This window comes from Sus scrofa, chromosome 6 (genome assembly GCF_000003025.6).
Source record: "Sus scrofa isolate TJ Tabasco breed Duroc chromosome 6, Sscrofa11.1, whole genome shotgun sequence".
NCBI classification, from domain to species: Eukaryota; Metazoa; Chordata; class Mammalia; order Artiodactyla; family Suidae; genus Sus; species Sus scrofa.
Window position 1 is genome coordinate 76,900,760 of NC_010448.4, and position 20,194 is coordinate 76,920,953.

Consider the following 20,194-nt stretch of genomic DNA (forward strand, 5'->3'; position numbering starts at 1 on the left):
GCCTTGGCTGGATAAACTGGGCCAAATGGGGCCTTCTTCCACGTGTTCTTAGCCTCCATCAGAGGCTTGTTCTCAGGGCAGAGACAGAGAGACAGAGATAGAGAGAGACAAAAAGAGATCTTTATCTTTCTTTTGAGATTTAAGCTTGGAATTTGCATCCCGTCACTTTCACCACATACTATTGGTGGAAGCAAGTCATAAGGCCAAGAATGGGAAAATGGACTCCACCTTTCGATGGAAGGAGCTGTTTCTCAGTGGAAGGAAGGCACATGACAGGGAGGCTGTTAATCCAGGTCATCGAGGCAATCATGCCACCTAGTCCAAGGGGTCATTTTCTAAGCGACCTTTGTACCTCGAAGGATGTTGCCAGGGGAAGAAAATGCAATATTCTCAGGAAAACCAACAATTGTCAGCAAAGGTGCTGAATCCAACAATAAAACAGCGTGGTTAAGGGCGTCTATGAGTATCCTGAGATTCTGGAACAGGAAAAAGACATTTGTGAAAAACTGGTGCAATTCAGATAAAGTCTGGTGTTGAGTTAATAGGGATGTATTAACGTTGGTTCTTAGTATTACATACTATGGTTATGTAAGAAGTGAGGATGGGGAAATTTGGGGGAGGGTGATGGGGAACTCTAGACTCAGGGCAACTTTTCTGTAAATCTAAAATAATTCCAAAATTAAAAAAAAAAAGGAACTTGGCCCATGGGAGGAATAGAAAAGAACACTATTGTGGCTGGAGGACGGGGACGCTGAGATGTGGCGAGAAGCAACTCTGCTGAGCCTCATCGGCCCAGATGAGGATTCTGGTCTTTATTTTCAGAGCAGAGAGAAGCCTTTGAAGGGCTTTAGGTAGGGGAGCACCACTAATCCCATTTGCATTTGAGAAGATCTGGGTTCTACCTGGAGGTGGGCTCAAGAGGGAGATTATTAGGAGGCAGAGAAACTAGTTGACTGTTCAGCCCGCATTGCAGGTGAGCAAGGATGTTGGCAGTGGAGATGCAGGGGAGAAGATAGTTCAGGAGAGAGGTAAGATGTTGAACCCCCAGGACTTGGTCCTTGACTGTGTTTGGGGAGTCTAGCAACTGGAGATCTCAAGAATGGGGCTCAGCACGTGACTCTGCTGGGGACCAGGACCTTTCGTGGAGCCAGGAACCCAGTAGAAGGAACATGTGAGGCTGTAGGAATTGTCCTCAATGAGAAGCTGCCTCCTTCACAAGGCACCAATGCAGCTGTCCCCTGAGGTGTCTTCCCTACCACCTGTGTTGTGTCACCCAAACATATTGTTTATGTTACTGTCACCTGAACACGAGTGTAGTGATTGCCTAAACATGTCACCTGCGTCGCTATCACAGAAACACACCTGCGTATACCACCCGCGTGGCGGATACCTGCCCCTTTCCACCTGTGTGTCAAGCATGTCATTATTATCTTATTGCATCACCTGGGTAGCTGCCAGCTCCACATGTCCCTGGAGCTGTTTCTTTACAGAGTTGTCACCTGAGTCTGTCACCTGTACACCTGTCACCTACACAAGTCTTTTAAGTGAGTTGCCTCTATAACAGGCACCTATGAGTGTCACCTAAACATGTCACTCTAGGTGACTGTCACTCCGCAACCCTGCCCAGTAGAGAGGCTATTTTTTCAGTCTAGCGGAGTTACAAACAAAGGAAATAGTTCCCCGAGGGGAGATAGTTCCCCTCTGTTTCCGCTGTCACCGTCTTCTTTCTTCTAAGATCCAAGGCAACATCTTCACCACAAAGTTTCCCTGATGAAAAGCTCCCCATTCAAGTCCCTCATGATAGAAGGTAGACCAGATGTCAACCTCTGTGTGTTCTATGGAAATGAAGGTGTTTGTTTATGCTAATGTGGGCTGGTGGTGGGAGGGAAGGAAGAGCACTGATGGAGGGGCTGGCTTCCTCCTTGAGACCCCGGGATGGAAAGAGAGGCCGGAAGCCCTGGGTGGGGGAGCAGTGTTGGGGGCTAGTGTGGGGGGGAGTCATAGGGAGAAGAAGTTGGAAGACAAAAGTGGGGGTGGGGACAGCTGAAATGAGACGAGAAAATAGTGAGTCTGAGGTTAGACAGCTCAGCAGAACAGATGGGAGAGAGAGGCTTAGCTGAGCGGAGTGGAAAATGTTTTTCTCAAAGGGGGAGGGGGGGGAGGGGAGGGGAGGGGGGGGAGGGGAGGGGGAGGGGGGGGGGAGGGGAGGGGGGGGAGGGGAGGGGAGGGGAGGGGGGAGGGGAGGGGAGGGGGGAGGGGAGGGGGAGGGGAGGGGCAGAATTGCAGGAACTTTCCTTCTCAGCAGCAGGGCTGGGACTTGCCTCCAGGGCCTGTGCCCTAACCCTCGACCCTCTTCCCCCACGGGGTCTCTGATAGGACTGCTGGGCCGTTTGGTGGGTCGGGCACTGTGCCTGGCATTTACTAGTGTTCTTCTTCGGTCTTCTGCTACCACGTGAGACCCTCCAAGCCCCAAACAGAGACCCCACTTCCTCGAAGGTGTGGCCAGAATAGGTTCCCTTTGGCCACATGATGAGTCCCAGAGAAGGCTGGAACTTTTTGGCGGACACACAGATTTCCCCGATGCTGCAGCAGCAGCCTTTTTTTTTTTTTTTTGTCTTTTTAGAGCTGCACCTATAGCATATGGAAGTTCCCAGGGCTATGGGTTGAACTGGAGCTGGAGCTGCTGGCCTACACCACAGCCACAGCCACAGCAACATGGGATCCTTAACCCACTGAGCAAGGCCAGGGATCAAACCCACGTCTTCTTAGATACTAGTGTGGTTTGTTACTGCTGAGCCAGGACGGGAACTCCAGCAACATAGCCTCTTAACTTCAGGTCAAAGCTCTGCCCCTTCAGTGTCCAGATACCACTTGGCGGGAATCCCCTGTCCCCATCACAGGTTGCAAGAAGAGCAAGCAACGGTCCCTGGAGCATTTTAATGTGACGTTCTTGCTTACAGAGATCTTGCAGCAACGTCGTCCCATTTAATCCTCACAGCAGTCCTGCAAAGCATCAGCCCCATATTTTAGGTAAAGAAGAGGGCTCAGAGATGGCATGGCTCACACAAGGTCGCACAGCATACCAACGGCAGGATTTGAACTTGGCTCTCGCTGACATGATGCGACATTTCCATGGCGAGAAAGAACAAACCAACTCTTATTTTTTTTTTGTAATTTATTTATTTATTTTTTTGTCTTTTCTAGGGCCGCACCCTCGGCATATGGAGGTACCCAGGTTAGGGGTCTAATCAGAGCTGTAGCCTCTGGCCTATGCCACACCACAGCAATGCGGGATACGAGCCACGTCTGCGACCTACACCACAGCTCACAGCAACACTGGATCCTTAACCCGCTGAGCAAGGCCAGAGATTGAACCTGCAACCTCATGGTTCCTAGTCGGATTCTTTAACCACTGAGCCACGATGGGAACTCCAAAACCAACTCATTTTAGTGTGGTCTGTCTGACCATGTAGAAGGATCTAGAACAGGAATCGTCAAGCTACAGCCCATAGTCTGTGAACTAAATGTCTTTTACATTTTTGAGTGGTTAGGAAAAGGTAGAAAACCAGAAAACTTCATGGCACATGAAATTGTATGAATTCAAATTTCCATGATTATAAATAAAGTTTTATTGGAACACAGCGACACATTCACTTCCACACTAGGGGGGGGTGGTTGCTTTTGCTCTACAAAAGCAGAGTTGCATATTTGTGATAGAAATTGTAAGAACAACAAAGCTTAAAATATTTACTCTGTGGTCTTTTAGAGGAAACGCCTAGAAGAAGGTGTGGGGGGGGCGTCTCTCCCGTCCTTATGGGTCACTGCCTCTGAGAAGCCCTCCTGACTATCTCAGGCAGAACCAGCTGCTCCCTGCTCACCTATCGTAGAGATAAGCTCATCCTTTCCTATGGGATTTGGGGGCCTGATCAGCTTGCCTGCCTCCTGGTCCATTGGAACAGGGCTCCTTCCAGACAAGAACTTACTGTGTTTCTTTGCAAGTGCCCAGGGTCATGTGTAAAGTGACAGTATGGCAGCTTGGAAAGAGAAATTCAGATTCCCCTCCTGGCTCTTATTGGCCGTATGTGGGGAGGGCCATCACCATCCCTCCCACCCCGAGCCTCAGTTTCCACATTTATGAAATGGGCATAGTGATCCCTGCATCGAGGGCAGCTCTGAGGAAGGAGTCAGCTGATGGTGTAGGTGACAGTTTTGAGCTTGTATCACACGCTAGGCACCTCTTAACTCACGTCATCTTCAGGGGCTCCCTGAGTGTGGGCACCTGACCATCCCTGGTTCATGGCAGCCGAGAGAAAGACAGATTTAACTCCAGCTGAACTACACAGCCCACACCTCAATCTTCCAAAGCATAGGGCACAGGGCCTGGCACACGGGGTCAGTTCTGTAAATGATGGTCCTCCAGCCAGCGCAGCACACGGGCGTGTGGTGGTGGATCCAGGAGCGCTGGTGAGAGAAGCCTGAGCAGTGGGGCTGGGGGTTGGCTTCCTGCAGGGCTGCGACTTCTGGCTCCGGATGACGGACGCTCCTCTTCCTCCTCTGCTTTCCCCCAGGCTGCCCGAGGTCCGCATCTCCGACAACGGCCCCTACGAGTGCCACGTGGGCATCTACGACCGCGCCACGAGGGAGAAGGTGGTCCTGGCATCGGGCAACATCTTCCTGAACGTCATGGGTGAGTGGAGGGCCCTGGGCCCTGGGGTTGCTGTGTGTGTGCACGCACACGTGTACATACCCACATGCACAGAGGGACCATCCCGGAACCACCCGCCAACATGCCTGCTGTGCTGGCAGTTGACCCTCTTCTTTCCCAGCCTTGCCCTTGAGGGGCAGAATGCTGGGGACATGCCTAAGTGTGACCAGTGGGGCCTTGCCACGAAGGATGGCCTCTTGGAACCCCTTCTCCTGAGAGCACTGACACCTGGACCTCAGGAAGGCAGGGCTGTGCCTCGTTCCTGGAGGGAGGCTCATGGACCAGGCATTTTGAAGGGGCTCCAACACACTGATTGGAACACATGAGGAACTGAAGGGGCACTGAGACTTGCCAAGGGGCAGCAGCCTGTCACAGCCTCCGGGCCTCAGTTTCCCGTTCTGTAAGATGGGAGTGGGATGTGGGCCTGGTGAGTCACCCATGGACCTCCTCAATTCAGACTCTGCGACCTGGCGAGGTCACTGGGAAGAGGTACTGAGCCTTGGCACCTTTCCCAGGTAGAAGCCAGGAGCTGTGTTCGTAAAAACGCTCGAGGCAAAGTGGGGGTGGGGGGAGGACACCTCAGGAGCCTGCAGGCAGGGCTGGGGCAGGGGAGTTGAGACAGCCCCTCGGCAGTGATCATGCCTGCTGCAGAGAAAGCCCCCTGCCTGTACCTCCCAGGGCCTTTCCTGAGACACTGAAGCATCAGGGGAGAAGTTAGAAAGTGTGCTGGACTGGATGTCGGGGCTCCCCAGTTCCCACCCCGTCTGTACCTCCATTTCCATGTCTGTAAATGGGGATGATAATAGTAGTGCCTGTCCCACTGGCTGTGTCCCTCAGCCCCCAACTCCCCATTGATAAAACAAAGCCCTTCTCCCAGGGGTCTCTGAAGCCCCTGCCAGCATCCACTTTCTCACCAGTCCCTTCGGATGCTGCTGCCAGCATTCTAGGCACTTGGCCTTGACGCCGAGCTCAATGTTCCCTGATTTTCTTATCCAAAGGGAAACTCAGGCAATCAATGAAAGCATGAAGGCCCCATGGGAAGTCACTGCTTCTGGGGAAATTGAAACCCTCCAAAGGCCAGACCTCCAGAGGGACACTGCTTCCCGCAGAGGCAGCACATGGTGTGTTCTGGCCTCCTGGGGGAAGGACGAGGGCTGGGAGGTGGTGGTGCCAGGGAAACCTGCCCTCTTGCCCTCTCACTGTCACTCGCACACTCAATGGCCCTGTAGCACGTGGACAGGGAGTGTTCTGGGTGCCCGGCCCTGGGCTGTGTCACGGCAGGGAACCCAGTGCAGAATGAACCTGTTTGTTCCATCAAAGGGCACCCAGTCTGATGAGGGACATGTACTCAATTGTTTATTTATCTGCTGTTTATGAAGCACCTACTATGTGCTAGGTAAAAGTCACACACTTTCAATGGGAAACATCTTTATCCTCGAGAGTTTGTGTCTAGTGCACAAGACAAGCATAAGACACCTGCAGAGATGTGTGAGTGAGATGGCTGTGGATAAATCCTGGGAAGGGTTGAGACACTGAGGGTGACAGGATCCAGAGTGACTATGAGTGGGGTGGCGGCTCGTTTAGGGAGGGGGCTCAGGAAAGGCCCCCAGAAGCCAGACATGAAGTCATTCAGCCCCCACGGCCAGCTCCAGAGGAGGTACTGGTATTATTATCCCCATTTTGCACATAGATATGGAGGCACAGAGAAAGCAGGCAACTTGCTCGAAGTCACACAGTAAGGACCACAAAACTTTCCAGTAAGATCAGGCTGCTTAGTGTTGAGACTGGAACCAGGTGTCTAGACTCCCGAGCCTTCTGTGTTTGAGGCAGTGTGGATGCTCCAGGTGGGCTTTGTTCCGAGGTGCCCGTGAATGAAGCCCAAGTTCTTGGAGTCCCGTGTCCCGTGACGCACATGCCCTCCCTCATTCACCAAGGGTTCCTGCATGGGTTCCTGTCCCTCTGTGGCCTCAGTTTCCTCATCTGTACAATGAGGACGTGAAATCAGATAACCCTAAACTGCCCTGCAGCTCCAACAGTTGTGTCTGGTACCCCACCTGCTGGGCAAGGACACTGGGGCCCAGAGACATCTCGTGGGACCGACCCAGGTTGCACAGCTGGCCTGACATGCTCTGCTGAACAAAATGATATGCTTCTGGGGAGAAGGCAACTTCGTACTTCTGGGCTCCTCTGCCAGGGAGGTGGAAGTCAATCCAGGTGTGGGCGGACAGCTCCTGGGACCCCCAGTTACCAAGCAGGAGGCAGATGTGACCAGGAGGGACCAGAGAGGGGGAAAGCCAGGGATGCCCCCATCCTCCCAGGAAGGCTCTGACCCCCAGAAATTCAGGGCCTCCCCTGGTAGGACTCTCTCTAGAATAGCACCCCCCCATCTCCATCAATCCTCTGGCTGAGCCCAGTGCTCGGAGGTCCCTGTGCTTGTCACTGATCTCTGCAGCCCAGTTGGTCCCCGGTGGGTCAGGTTCACCCCACCAGTGATTGTAACACCCACAGGACCTGATACCTTCTCCCACCCAGGCAGGTGCCTGACAGTGCATGAGCTTCCAGCTTCATGTGTATTTCCTTGCAGAATCCTGGCCACAGCCCTGTGACCCGGGAGGTGTTACAATCCCCCTTAGACGAGGGGGACCGAGGCTCAGGGAGGGGAAGTGACTTGTCTAGGGCCGTAATAGCCATCTGAGGCCACGGCCCATGGTCTAAGCCCGCAGTTCTCAAACTTGAATGAGTGTCTGTGAAGACACAGATTGCTGGGTCCCAGCCCCAGACCTTCTGATCCAGCAGATCTGGAGTGGGGCCTGGGAATCTGCACATCTCACAAGTTCTCAGTGGAGACTGATCCTGCAGGTCCCGGGACCACACTTTAAGGACACTGTTCTAAACCTATAAGTCCTCAAAAAACACTAATTCCGAATATATCTCTCAATATCTACCTCAATACCCATATCAATAGCTGTCTCTATGTATCAGTAGCTATCTCTACAGCCTCATCTATATGCAAACGTATTCCTCCTTCCTCCTTCCTCTTCTCACCTCACCTCCGACCCAGGACAATGTCCCCACCCCTTCAGCCTGTAAGTTAAGGGCACAGAGGTTTGGATCTGAATCCCCGGTCCACCACGTGACCTTGGGGTCATTGGTCTCCCAGGCCTCAGTCTGTTCATCTGTAAAATGGGGCTAAGGAGGCCTCCCTCCTAGGGCGATTGTCAGGTTTCAATTAGAAAAGGTTTGCAAAACATCAAGCCCAGCAGGAGGCAGCCAAGAGGTTCAGTAGATCAGACCTAATGTCTTTATTAACACTCTCTCCTGCCTGTGTGCTCTTGGCCATGGCTCTGTCTGCCCCTTTCTTGCTCTTGCTTTTAGCCCTGACACAGGGACGTCTCATCCACTATTCTTGACTCCAGGGAGCTTCAGGCCAGACCAAGAAATGAATGCTCACAGCTTCGCGCACTTGGCTCCTTGAAAAGGCCGTCCAGGTCCGCCCTGTTCCTGGGTGTCAGGGTGGCCGGCCTCTGCGTCTCCATCCTCCTGTGGGTCTGCCTGTCCTGGGGAGGAGCGAGGGTCCTTCCCAACTTGGAAAAGGACAGCCACACCTCACACATGACCAGGTCGTGCCAGTTCCAAATCGCTCTCAGGAGAGCATTTTGCCTGATCCTCATCCCGGCCCCCTCAGGGGCAAGCTTGACTATTATTCCCAATTCTCAGATGGGAGACTGAGGCCCGGGGAGGGGAAAGGATTTGCTCTGGGCCCCACGGCTGTCCCTGTCCCAGAGCTGCATGGCTTCCATGGCTCACCAAAGTCCAGACTGGTGAGGGGGGGCTGAGTACGAGGAAGTTTCCAGTGTAGTGTCTTCTGTAACCCAGTGGCCACATCAGCCTATGAGGCAGGAACTGCATGGTGCCCCCTGTATAGACGCAGGTGCAGAGTAGGAAGTGGCTTGGCCGAGGTTGGGAGGATTAAATGAGATGATCCATAGAATAGAAGGTTCTGGGTCCAGGCATGGTCCCAGTGTCCTATAAATAGAATCTCTCTACAAACTACTATATATAAACTAGATAAACAACAAAGTCCTACCAGATAGCACAGGGAACTGTATTCAATTTCCCTTCATAAACCGTAACGAGGAGCTCCCTGGTGGCTGAGTGGTTAAGGATCTGGCGTCATCCCTGTGGGTGTGTGTATCTGAATCACTTTGTTGTACACAAAAAACCAATACATTATAAACTCGCTCTACTTCAATAAAAATAAATAAGTAAATGAAATAGACTCTCTCACAACACGGAAAAATCAGCCATGGAAGGAGTGGAATGGACTGGGCGTTTGGGGTTCGTAGAGGCAAACTATTCCACTTACAATTGCTAAGCAATGAGGTCCTACTGTGCAGCACAGGGAACTCTGTCCAATCTCTTGGGATAGAGCACGATGGACGATAATCTAAGGGAATGTAGATATAGATACGACAGCGTCGCTTTGCTGTACAGCAGAAACTGGCACAACATTGTAAAGCAACTCTGCTTTAATAACTTTTTGTAAAGCCAGTCACAATTAGAAAGATTTAAAAATTTTCCCACACTCCCCTCCCCCCACCCCCACGACTCTCTCCTTTAAATGTATTGCAAGGCAGTTTTCAAAAATGAAAGTCCATGCATTGTTTTGGCCCACCTGTGACATTGCAAGGAGTCTTTCTTGTCACACACACACGTACACAGAGACCCTCCCTCCAGGAAAGTGAAAGTCATTGTAAGCCCGGATCTCCTTTGTGTCACCAAAGACCCCAAGGACCATGACAGCCAATAGCAGGGGCAAGGCAGCCCCTGATCAGTTTGGCGGTCGGAGGGAAGCGTCCCAGGACAATGGGGAGAGGAGGAGCTGGCAGCGCCCAGGCACCCCCACCCCCAACCATCAAAAGCCCACAGCAGGTCCGCGGAGAGCCGGGCACCCCAGCCTCCCTCACAGCTCCAGCATCTGCATCCACCACATCCTAACGCGCTGGTTCCAGAGGCCTCCGGGTGCAGATCAAAATGCGAGAGCAGCTGTAATTTCACGCCTCTAACATCCCTGCTATGTGGTGGGGAAAGACATTTGGGGGCCCCGTAGGTGACACCGAGGCTTCGTGCCGCACACAGTCATTAAAATGTTTTTATCCGAGCTGCAGATAAATTGTAAGCCAATTTGAAAGCTGCATGCTGGGCCCCAGGAATGCATTATACCTCGTCACGGACGGATCGCGGAGGCTCTTCTTGGGGGTGCAGGTTATGGGGGGAGCCTGTTCGGGCTGCAACGTTACAATCAATTAAGTGTTGTGAGGCTCAGACACCCCGCCCGTCGAAGCCGAAAGTGGCTGTTCCTGTGGTTCCATCTGAAGATCAAGGCACAGACAAGGCTTCTTGGGTGCCCTCCTGTGCAGAGCTGCCACCCAGGGGGGCCTTTCAACCCCCTGGAGCGAATAATCAAGGCCACTAGCAGTCAAGCACCGGCTGTAGGCCCAGCCCTGGGTGCTCAGTGTTCAGGCCACAGTTAGTCACGTGACCATCACACACGCATCCCAAAGTAGACCGTGTCAACCCCATTTTACAGATGGGGAAACGGAGGCTCTGAGGGTTTAACAGGCTCACCCACGGGAGCGTGAGTGACAGAGCTGGGGGTCCAGCAGCTCGGCCTGAATTCCTAACAGCAGCTCAACTCCCAAGAGAAACATCTGAAGCTTCCACACAAAGGCTGTTAGTGACACATGGGGCTGGTGGGGGATGGGCTCCCTTGCTCCTCAGACCCTCCGAACAGAGCCCTGGACTTGGAGGACAGCTGACCCGGGTCCAAATCCAAGTCAGTGTCCACGTGTGACATGGATGGCCCAGTAATTTTTTGCATTTTTATTTTATTAGAGTATGGTTTATTTACAATGTTGTGTTTGTTTCAGGAGTTCAGCAAAGTGATTCAGATATATATATATATATATATACCTATTCTTTTTCAGATTCTTTTCTCATGTAACTTATTAGAGAATGTTGAGTAGAATTCCCTGTGCTATACAGTAGGCCCTGTTGATTATTTTATGTGTAGCAGTGTGAATGTGTTCATCCCAACCTCCTAATTTATCCCTCCCCTCGACATTTCCCCTTTGGTAACCATAAATTTGTTTTCTAAGTTTGTGGGTCTTTTCAGTTTTGTAAATAAGTTCATTCATATCATTTTTTTAGATTCCACATATGTGATATCATATGGTATTTATCTTTCTCTGTTTGACTTACTTCACTCGGTATGATAATCTCTAAGTCCATCTATGTTGCTGCAAATGGTATTGTTTCTTCCTTTTTTATGGCTGAGTAACATTCCACTGTATATATGTACCACATCTTTATCTGTTCCTCTGTCGTTGGACATTTAGGTAGCTTCCATGTGTTGACTATTGTAAATAGTGCTGCAATGAACATTGGGGTCCATATATCTTTTCTTTTTTTTTGTGGTGCCCATAGCATGTAGAAGTTCCAGGACCAGGGATTAAACCCATGCCATAGCAACAACCTGAGCCTCTGCAGTGACATATGATCTCATTGTTAACTTGGCTACATCTATTTCCAAGTAAGGTCCCATTCATAGGTCCTGGGGGATAAGGACTTCGACATGTCTTTTTCGGGGACGTCACTGAACCCACCAGAGCAGAATAGAAGAAGGTAGCAGAGAAGAGGCACTGACTCCAAAGCGCATATTCTTGGCTCTCCACTTCGAGTCACTGTTCATTGCATGTTTGCTCACATGTCAGGCACTGTGCTAAGCTTTTCATAAGTTAAGGTATTGAACAGCCACAAAAGTGCTGGAAGGTGGGTACCACCACTACCGTTTTGCAGAAGCTGAGAGGTGATGTCTCTTACCCAGTCCACCCAGCCAGCTAGTGCTAGAACAGGGACAAATGCAGCCTACATGCTTAACCACTCTGCTCCACCAGAAGTCACAGAGTATGGCTAAGCATGAAAAAAATGGTCTATCTTGGGATCTCTGTGTCTCTTCCAGAGGCTTCCAAGTGAGGTTGGCAGATAAAAGTAGAATTTTGCGACCATAGGCCACAGCGGCACCAAACACACTATGTGCTTCCAGGGGGACGTTGTTCCCACCCTGGAGAACTTTAATGAACTTTGTGTAGCTTGTTTTTTGTTTGTTTGGTTGGTTGGTTTTTTGGCCACACTCATGGCATAAGGAAGTTTCCCAGGCCAGGGGTTGAACCTGCCCCACGGCATTAACCCAAGCCGCAGCAATGACAATGCTGGATCCTTAACTGCTAGGCCACCAGGGAACTCCTCTTCTTTTTTTTTTTTTTTCAGTATATTTTACTGAATTTTTATTAAGTGCATCTGGTGCTTTTTTCCCCTTGTTTTTATTTTATTTATGTATGTATGTATTTATTTATTTATTTATATCTAGGGCCACATTGGCAGCACGTGGAAGTTGCCAGGTTTGGGGTTGAATCAGAGCTACAGCTACCGGCCTACACCACAGCTGCAGCAACGCCAGATCTCAGCTGCATCTGTGACCTACACCACAGCTCTCAGCATCACTGGGGGATCCTTAACCCACAGGGACTGAACCCACGTCTTCATGGATACTAGTCGAGTTCATTACCGCTGAGCCATGATGGGAACTCCCCCTTGTTTTTTATAATTGATTTTTATTGCAGCACAGTTCACATAACACAGAATTCACTCATTTAAATATACAGTTCAATGGTTTTCTAGTCTGGCCTCATGGAAGTGGGCTCAGTCTCCGTCACACACCCCCTGCCCCAGCATGCCTCCAACCTTCACCAGCCCCAGGGTGAGTTTCTTCTCATGAAATAAAATAAGAGTCCAGAAATAAACCCTCATTTATAGTCACTTGATTCTTGACAAGGATGCCAAGACAATTCTATAGGGAAAGAAGTCTGTTCCAGAAAAAAAGGTGCTGGGATAACTGGAAATCCACACACAAATAATAAAAATAGGCTTTCTCTTGCACTGTGTACAAAACTTAACTCAAGGGAGTTCTCTTCATGGCTCAGCGGTTAATGAACCTGAATAGGCTCCATGAGGTTGTGGGTTCGATCCCTGGCCCTGCTGAGTGGGTTAAGGATCCAGCGTTGCCATGAGCTGTGGTATAGGTCTCAGATGTGACTCAGATCCCGCGTTACTGTGGCTGTGGCATAGGTCGGCAGCTATAGTTCTGACTCGACCCCTAGCCTGGGAACTTCTGTGGGTTCCCATAAAAAGCCGCGGGTGCGTCCATAAAAAGCCAAACAAAAACAAAATCTTAGAGCATAAACGTAAATGTAAGAGTTAAAACTAGAAAAACTCTTAGAAGAAACATGTAGGAGAAAACTGTGGTCATGACTCCACTGATCTCTGTGTCTGTCTCCAGTCTGACTCTGCTGCTCGCCCGCTGTGAGACTGGGCCACAAGTTCATGGCAAGTCCCTTTGTGGCCCGTTCCTCAGGTTTTCCCATTCGAAGAAATTCACCCTGGAGCTGGTGAGGGCTACAGGCAGGCAGGGGGGTGACGGAGGCTGAGCATACTTCTATGGGGCCAGGGCAGAACCTCGAATTTCTGGAGCGATCTGGAGTTCCGCTTTCTAAGGCCAGATTATTCCTTTACTTTTAAATGTCATACTCCTTGCATAGGTGTTACAAAATACTGGCTATACTTCCTGTGCTATACAGTATATCCTTGTAGCTTATTTATGTTATACATAGTATAAAATCGTTTCTACTGAATGCATATCACACCATCATAAAGTTGAGACATTGTAAGTTGAACCATCACCATCACTATAAAGGCATCTTTTTAAATCGAGTCTACTCCTTCATCCCCTACCCCTAGTTTGTCCCTGGCCTCTTCCCTCTCCGCACTGGTAACCACTAGCTTGTTCTCTGTATCTGTGAGTCTGCTGCTTTTTTGTTGTAGTCACCAGTTTGTTGTATTTTTCAGATGGCACATCTAAGGGATATCATTTAGGATTTATTTTTCTCTGGCCAACTTCTTTCACTTAGCATAATGCCCTTCAAATCCATCTATGTTGTTGCAGGTGGCAAAGTGACATTCTTTTTTATGACTGAGTAGGATTCCACTGCATGTCTATCTACCACCTTCTGTTTTATCTGTTCATCTGTCGATGGACAGTGGGGTTGGTTCCATATCTTGGCAATTGTAAATAGTGCCGCTATGAACACTGGAGTGCATGTATCTTTTCAAATGTGGGGTTTGGGTTTTCTCAGATATATACCCAGGAGTGGAATTGCTGCCTCACATGGTAGTTCTATTTTTTGTTTTGCATTAGCGGGTGCAGCCACTGCGGAAAACAGTAGGACCAGATTCTTGAACTTGAATCTCTGGACTCCCAGCCCAGTGCTCCTCTCTAGACAAGGAGCACATCCCTGGGACCAATGGCTGGAGTGTCGAGGACCTCTCTCGACTTGGACAGGAGATACGTCTCTGGCTCCAAGTAGGATGGGGAGGTCCAAGGGCTGAGGGCAGACCCTGCGCCCCTCAAAGATCTGCTGTTGTTCCCCAGAGCGGAGCAGGAGAAACACAGCCCTGCATCCGTGTAGGAGGCCAGTGGGAAAGTGGGTTTTGCTTGGTGGAATCCCACGAGGAAGCCCGCCTGTGTGGCAGAATGGCTGTGGGGGTATGGGTGGCTCTCCGCAGGACCAGCACACAGCTGGTGTGTCTTCGGTGGTCCAGGGGGTGGGGGCAGGTTAGTCAGTGGAGGGGGACGGCTGGTCTGAGAATGCCTGGGGGTTCCTAGGCAGGGTGGCTTCGAGGCAAGATTCCCAGCCGCCACTGCAGCCCCATCCATAGCCCAGGACACCTGCTGGGTGAGAAATGATCAGCTCATTCCCTCGCCTTGAAGCCTGAGTGGATGAACCACCTGCTGGGCTTGAACTAATTACAAGAACTGGCCCTAGGCTATTGCAGTGGCCTCAGGCTCCAGGGAGCACAGGCTGCTGTCAGAAGGAGGCGGGGGCTTGGGATCCAGGTCAGAGCTGCAGAAGCATCTTGGGGAGCTGAGAGGGACAGGGTGCAACCCAAACTGCTACCTCCCACCCCAGGGTCCTGAAGACCAGACCCAGGTGCTTTTGTCCCCCAGGCAAATACCTGGGCTCTGAGCCCTCCCCCATCCCCCTTCCTATACACCCTGGAGAGTGTCCGCAAATGCCTAGGTCCTCCAAAATGGGACAGGAGAAAGCTGAGTTTCCCCATGGGAACTCCTCTATGCTTCCTTAGAATGTCGACAGGTGGTTAAGGGTACCGGCCTTGGACTCCGCCAGGAATTTTAAACCCAGCTCTGCGACTACTGGCAATAAAAGCAGAAAGTGTTTATTGAGCATGTACTACACACCAGGTCCAACTCTACTTTATACCACCTGTTGATGCGTTGAATCCTCAGAAGAGTCCTTTCAGGTAGGGTCTCTATTCCATTTCCTGTTTTACATGTGTGCAAATAGATAGGTTAAAAATATTGCCTGAGGAGCTCCTGTTGTGGCTCAGAGGTTAAGAACCTGACACAGTGTCTGTGAGGATGTGGGTTCGATCCCTGGCCTCTCTCAGTGAGTTAAAGATCGGGCCTTGCCTGGAGCTGCAGCATAGGTTGCAGATGTGGCTCAGATCTGGCATTGCTGTGGCTGTGCTAGGCTGGCAGCTGCAGCTCCCATTGGGCCCCTGGCCTGGGAACTTCCATATGGGGCAGGTGTGGTCCTAAAAAGAAAAAAAAAAAAAAATGTTGCCCATGGGCATAGGTCCAACAAGGATAGAACTAGGATTCAAACCCAGGCAGGCTGGCTCCAGAAGCAGCGATTAGAGGCCTAACCACTATGCTACACTGACAGGCTATTTTGTCTCCTGAGCCTTGGGTTCCTCTATCTGTTAAATAGGGGTGACAATAGCCTGTCCCATGATGGGCCATGAAATGTAAAGGTTTGTGCCCCAAGTTCATAGTGAATGCTCATGAAAATGGCCATTGTTCTTACTTCTCACACATTTTGCCCTAACCCTCACCCTGGAAATGTCAGTGGGGCTGAGGAATAGGGTCAGAGTTGCAGGAAGTGACATCTGTGCATTGGGAGCCCAAAAGCCAGGCAGTGACAACTCTGTGAACTTCCCACCCTGGGCCCTGGTAGAGGAGATCAGGAAGGGATGGATCCAGCAACCCTGAGTCCAGTCCTACCCCCTCCACAGTCTTGCTGCGACTTTTCTTCTCTAAGCCTCCATTTCCTTATCTGGAAACTGGGGATAATGAAGGTTCCTACTTCCTCGGGCTGTTGTGGGGACTAAAGAAGATGGTCTACAGCCTGGCCTGCTGGCAGGTTCTGAGGGCAGGGTGGGCAGTTAGGAAGGGAGAGATGGCAAAAGCCAGCCCAGGGCTCAGGCAGGAGAAACTGGACATGCGAGGCAGTTCCAGACTGAAGCCCCAGGACATGGGGACCAATTGGAAAGTTGGGAGCAGATGTGGAGGACATGGTGTGACCTGGCATTGAATGGAGGGAGGCGTTCCCCTGAGAAGGTACCAATGAAACCACCTGACCTTGCTCAGCAGACGGAGACCGCAGAAAATGGGCTCCTGGAGTGAAGAGGCCAGGGCCACAGTCCTGAGGACCCCCTCCCTGCCAGCCGGAGTTTCTAGATGGGCAGCGGGGAGCCAGGGGCAGCTGGCTGGGCTTGGCTGCCAGAGATGGGGCTACAGCCCTGAGGACTGAGGCTGGAGTGGCCAGGGCTTCCAAGATGGACATAAAGTCTGTTCAGAGACTGGACATGGCTGTCTTGAGTGCCTGGACCTGGCTGGAGACCTGGAGTTTGGATGCTCACTCCACCCACCTGCCCGCCCACGGGCCCTCCACTAGCTGAGGTCATTGCTGAGAGCCCATTCAGAGAGGAGCTGGACAGATGGGTTTGGGACTCGGAGGAGCACTTTGGAGCTAACTGGGTCATCTATCAAGGACAGTCGCTCTTCAGCTTCAGCCTGAAAGGCTAGAACCTGCTGACTATCCCCTGGACAGACTTTCAGAATCTTTCATCTCTGCTTCTCTGAACACAGCCTGGCAAAGGAGGAGTGCCCTTGACTGCAGCCCACTGGGTACTTAGCAACAGGCCCAGGACAGTCCATTAACCCAGTAGTCTGCCCTGTAGTCTGCCCACTCTTCCACAGGCCCCCTGCTGCCACAGTCACAGGAGGCAAAGTGTAGACTGCTCAGAGAGTGCAGGGAACTTGCCCAAAGGCCCACAGCAGTGAGTGGGCTGGGATTTGGGCTCAGATCTGCTGAAGCCAGAGCCCCCAATTTTTTCCCGCTACACAAGGCTGCCAAGAGGACAGAGGGTCACAGCTCCTCTCTGAGGGTGGGGCAATATTGCAGCCAGCGGGGCCTCGGCCGGGTACCAAGGCTCTCCTCGAGGGGGACAGCATGGAATTTCTGGGCTGTTCCTTCTAGTCGTCTGGAAGGTCAGCAAGACAGTGTCCCCATTTCACAGCAGAGAAAACTGAGTCCCCTGATAAAGGGAAACCTAGAATATGAACCTGAATGTTCTCTGACTAACAGTCCCTCTCCTTGGGGACCTGAGGCCCTGAGCAGGGGATGGAGCCAAGGCCTTCGAAGCATAGCCACACATCAGGCGTGATTTGTAAAGCTGAATAACCCCTCTGACCCGTGACCGTGGCCAGAAGGAGTGGATGGCTTGGTCAGGCGGCAAACACAGTTTTTTGTATCTTGTCTCAGGGGCCACAGAGCTGACGTCACCAGCCTTCTCTGCGGCCAAGAGGCCGTCCGCTTATTCGTTCCTCACACTGACATGTCCTTGACCCAACCAATACTTATACGCCCCTCCTATGAGCCTGCCGTCGCGGAAGGACTGAGCGAGATCCACCTTGATATAGGACGGCCTGGGCATACAGCATTCCTGGTGAATTTTCCATTCCAGGGTGCCGACATAGCTCCAAGCACTTTAAATGTATTCATTGATTTACTCCTCACAACTCTAGGAGGTAGGTACTTCCGTTCATCTCATTTTAATAAATGAGGAAACTGAGGTCCAGAGAGGTTAAGTAACTGTCCCAAGGTCACACAGCGAGAGAGTGGACCACCTGGCTAGAGAGCCTCTTTACAGCCTGTCACAGGATGACCCATTGAGCCCTGAGCCGAGCTGTAGAGCTTCATCTGCTCCCTGGAATTGTCCAAGCAGGTGGCACAGTCCCCAAGGCTCTCACCAGCTCCCTGGACCTTCTGTATCTCACAGACCCCAGCGCACCTCACGTAGCAGGGTTGCCCTCTCCACCGACGCCCCACCTGTCTCGGCTCCAGCCCCCCAGCCCCGCCAGAGCGCGCCTGCGGGTGTGTCATTAAACCTTGACAAGTGCCAGGTCCGTGCGATGCTTTATCCTCTCCACCACTGGGAGCTGGATTTAGTGTCTCTGGCAGAAGGTAAACTTCCCCTCCCTGGGACAGGCCCCTTAATTACAAGTGATATGTGGCTGTTGAAACAGTGGTGCCTCAGGCCCAGTGATTTAAGGAGCAGGCACGAGGCTGGAGTTACAGGTGTTAACAGAGCTGTAGCAGGAGCTGGGAGAGCAGGGCCAGGGCGGCCATGGGAGGCAGTGAGCCAGGACCTGGAAGAGAGTCGGCGGCCTGCAGACACTGCTGGGGAGACGGCAGTAACCAGGGCCACTCTGCCGCCAGCCTGCAGCGCAGCCCTGGCCTCGGTCTCCCCATCTGTACACGATGGGGCTGGGTTACCTGGCTCATCCCCTAGGAGTGATAATCTTCATAACAAATAATCTTAATAAGGAAAGCTAACACCAGTGGAGTGCTTGTTATGCCAGGCATTGTACTTTTATTATTATTTATTATTTTTATTTTTTTGCTTTTTAGGGCCATACCTGCAGCATATGGAGGTTCCCAGGCTAGGGGTCGAATCGGAGCTGTAGCCACCAGCCTACACCATAGCCACAGCAACCCCAGATCCGAGCCTTGTCTGCGACCTACACCACAGCTCACGGCAATGCTGGATCCTTCACCCACTGAGTGAGGCCAGGGATTGAACCCACAACCTCATGGTTCCTAGTCAGCTTCGTTTCCGCTGCGCCATGATGGGAACTCCTGTACTTTTTTTAAAAAAAAACAATTCTTTTCTTTTCTTTTTTTTTTTAATTTTCATCTCAGTGTGTAGCGACTTGATGTAGGATCTCGGTTCTCAGACCAGGGATTGAATCCCCACCACAGTGGTGAAAGTGCCGAATCCCAGGCACTAGACCACCGGGGAACTCCTTGTACTGGGTTCTTTAGGCGTCTTCTCTTGCTTAATTCTCATGTCAGCTAGTGAGAAAGAGTGATTGTGGTTATTCCCATTTTACAGAAGAAGAAACAAGAGGCTCAAAGGGTGCAGCGACTTGCCCGAGAGTGCATGGCCAGCAAGTAAGCAAACAGAGCTCGGCTCTTCGCTCTGAATTCAGAGCCTGACCTTTAAGGTCTGGGGTTAATGAGAGGGATATAAGGCCAGGGTCTGCCCTGAAGGAGTCCCTGAATGATGGAGGTGGATGGAGAAGGGTAAGGATGTCCAGAATTCCAGCAGAAGGAAAATAAGAATGAGGGGGGGAAGACTAGGGCGTGAGCTGAGGGATGTGGGAACTCCCAGGAGGGAGGCTCTCCTTCAGGGGGTGGCATCAGGAAGCCTTCATGGAGGAGGTGGCATAGAGCTGGGCCTAGTAGGTTGGGGCAGACAGGACAGGATGCATTTCAGGCAGAAGGAGCCCTGTAAGCAATGGCAAGGCAAAGCAGGGCAAGTGGGAGCACAGGACCCCGAGGCCCAGGTAAGGAGCAGGTAGAGGATACAATGATAACAGGAACAGCAGCAATAACAACAACGGCTGATGTTTTGTCAGTGCTTACCCAGGGGCCAAGCCAGGGTCTAAGTACTTTACATGGTACTGATAAGGACCCTTGTCAAGTGGATAGTGAGGAAAATAGAATCAGAGATGGTAAGTGACTTGACAAGGTCACCCAGCTGACAGGTGGCACAGCTAGGGTGTGAAAGTGGGCAGGCTGGCTCCTGAGCCCACATAAGAGCAACTTCTGTGCCCAGTCCTGGCAAGAGCATGGGAGGTGGGTTAAGGGCCTCGTGGGATGTTCTTCTCCAAAGCTAGGCTGCAGGGCCCTGCTTGCCCTCTGACACTGGGCTTGGTCACAGGGAGAGAGGAAAGGCCCTGAATCCAGTGCCATCTGACTGGATGGCCCTAGAGCTGGGATGGGCCTGGGACGGCCACCATTTTAGCCCAGGGACTTGGGAGCAGAAGTGAGAGTGGAGAAGGTTGGGGTCAGGGTGAATAATACCCTGGGGAGCTCTGGTACAAGCTGCACCTCCGAGCTGATTCTCCGTGGACCCCAGGCCCAGCAGGGGAAAGCCCCCAACCTCTGAGGCTCTCCATCAGGAAGAGCCGGGGCCCTTCTCGGCGGACCAGTCCTGCTGTCT

General features: G+C 51.6%; 1 protein-coding gene across 1 annotated transcript in view; it reads left to right on the top strand.

The window, feature by feature from the left end:
- IGSF21 (immunoglobin superfamily member 21) overlaps window positions 1–20,194 on the top strand; it is a 259,059-nt gene that overhangs the window by 212,522 nt on the left and 26,343 nt on the right. The window contains exon 4 of the mRNA XM_021095457.1: window positions 4,569–4,687. Coding sequence (XP_020951116.1) covers window positions 4,569–4,687 — 119 coding nt within the window. The remainder of the gene's footprint in view (window positions 1–4,568; window positions 4,688–20,194) is intronic.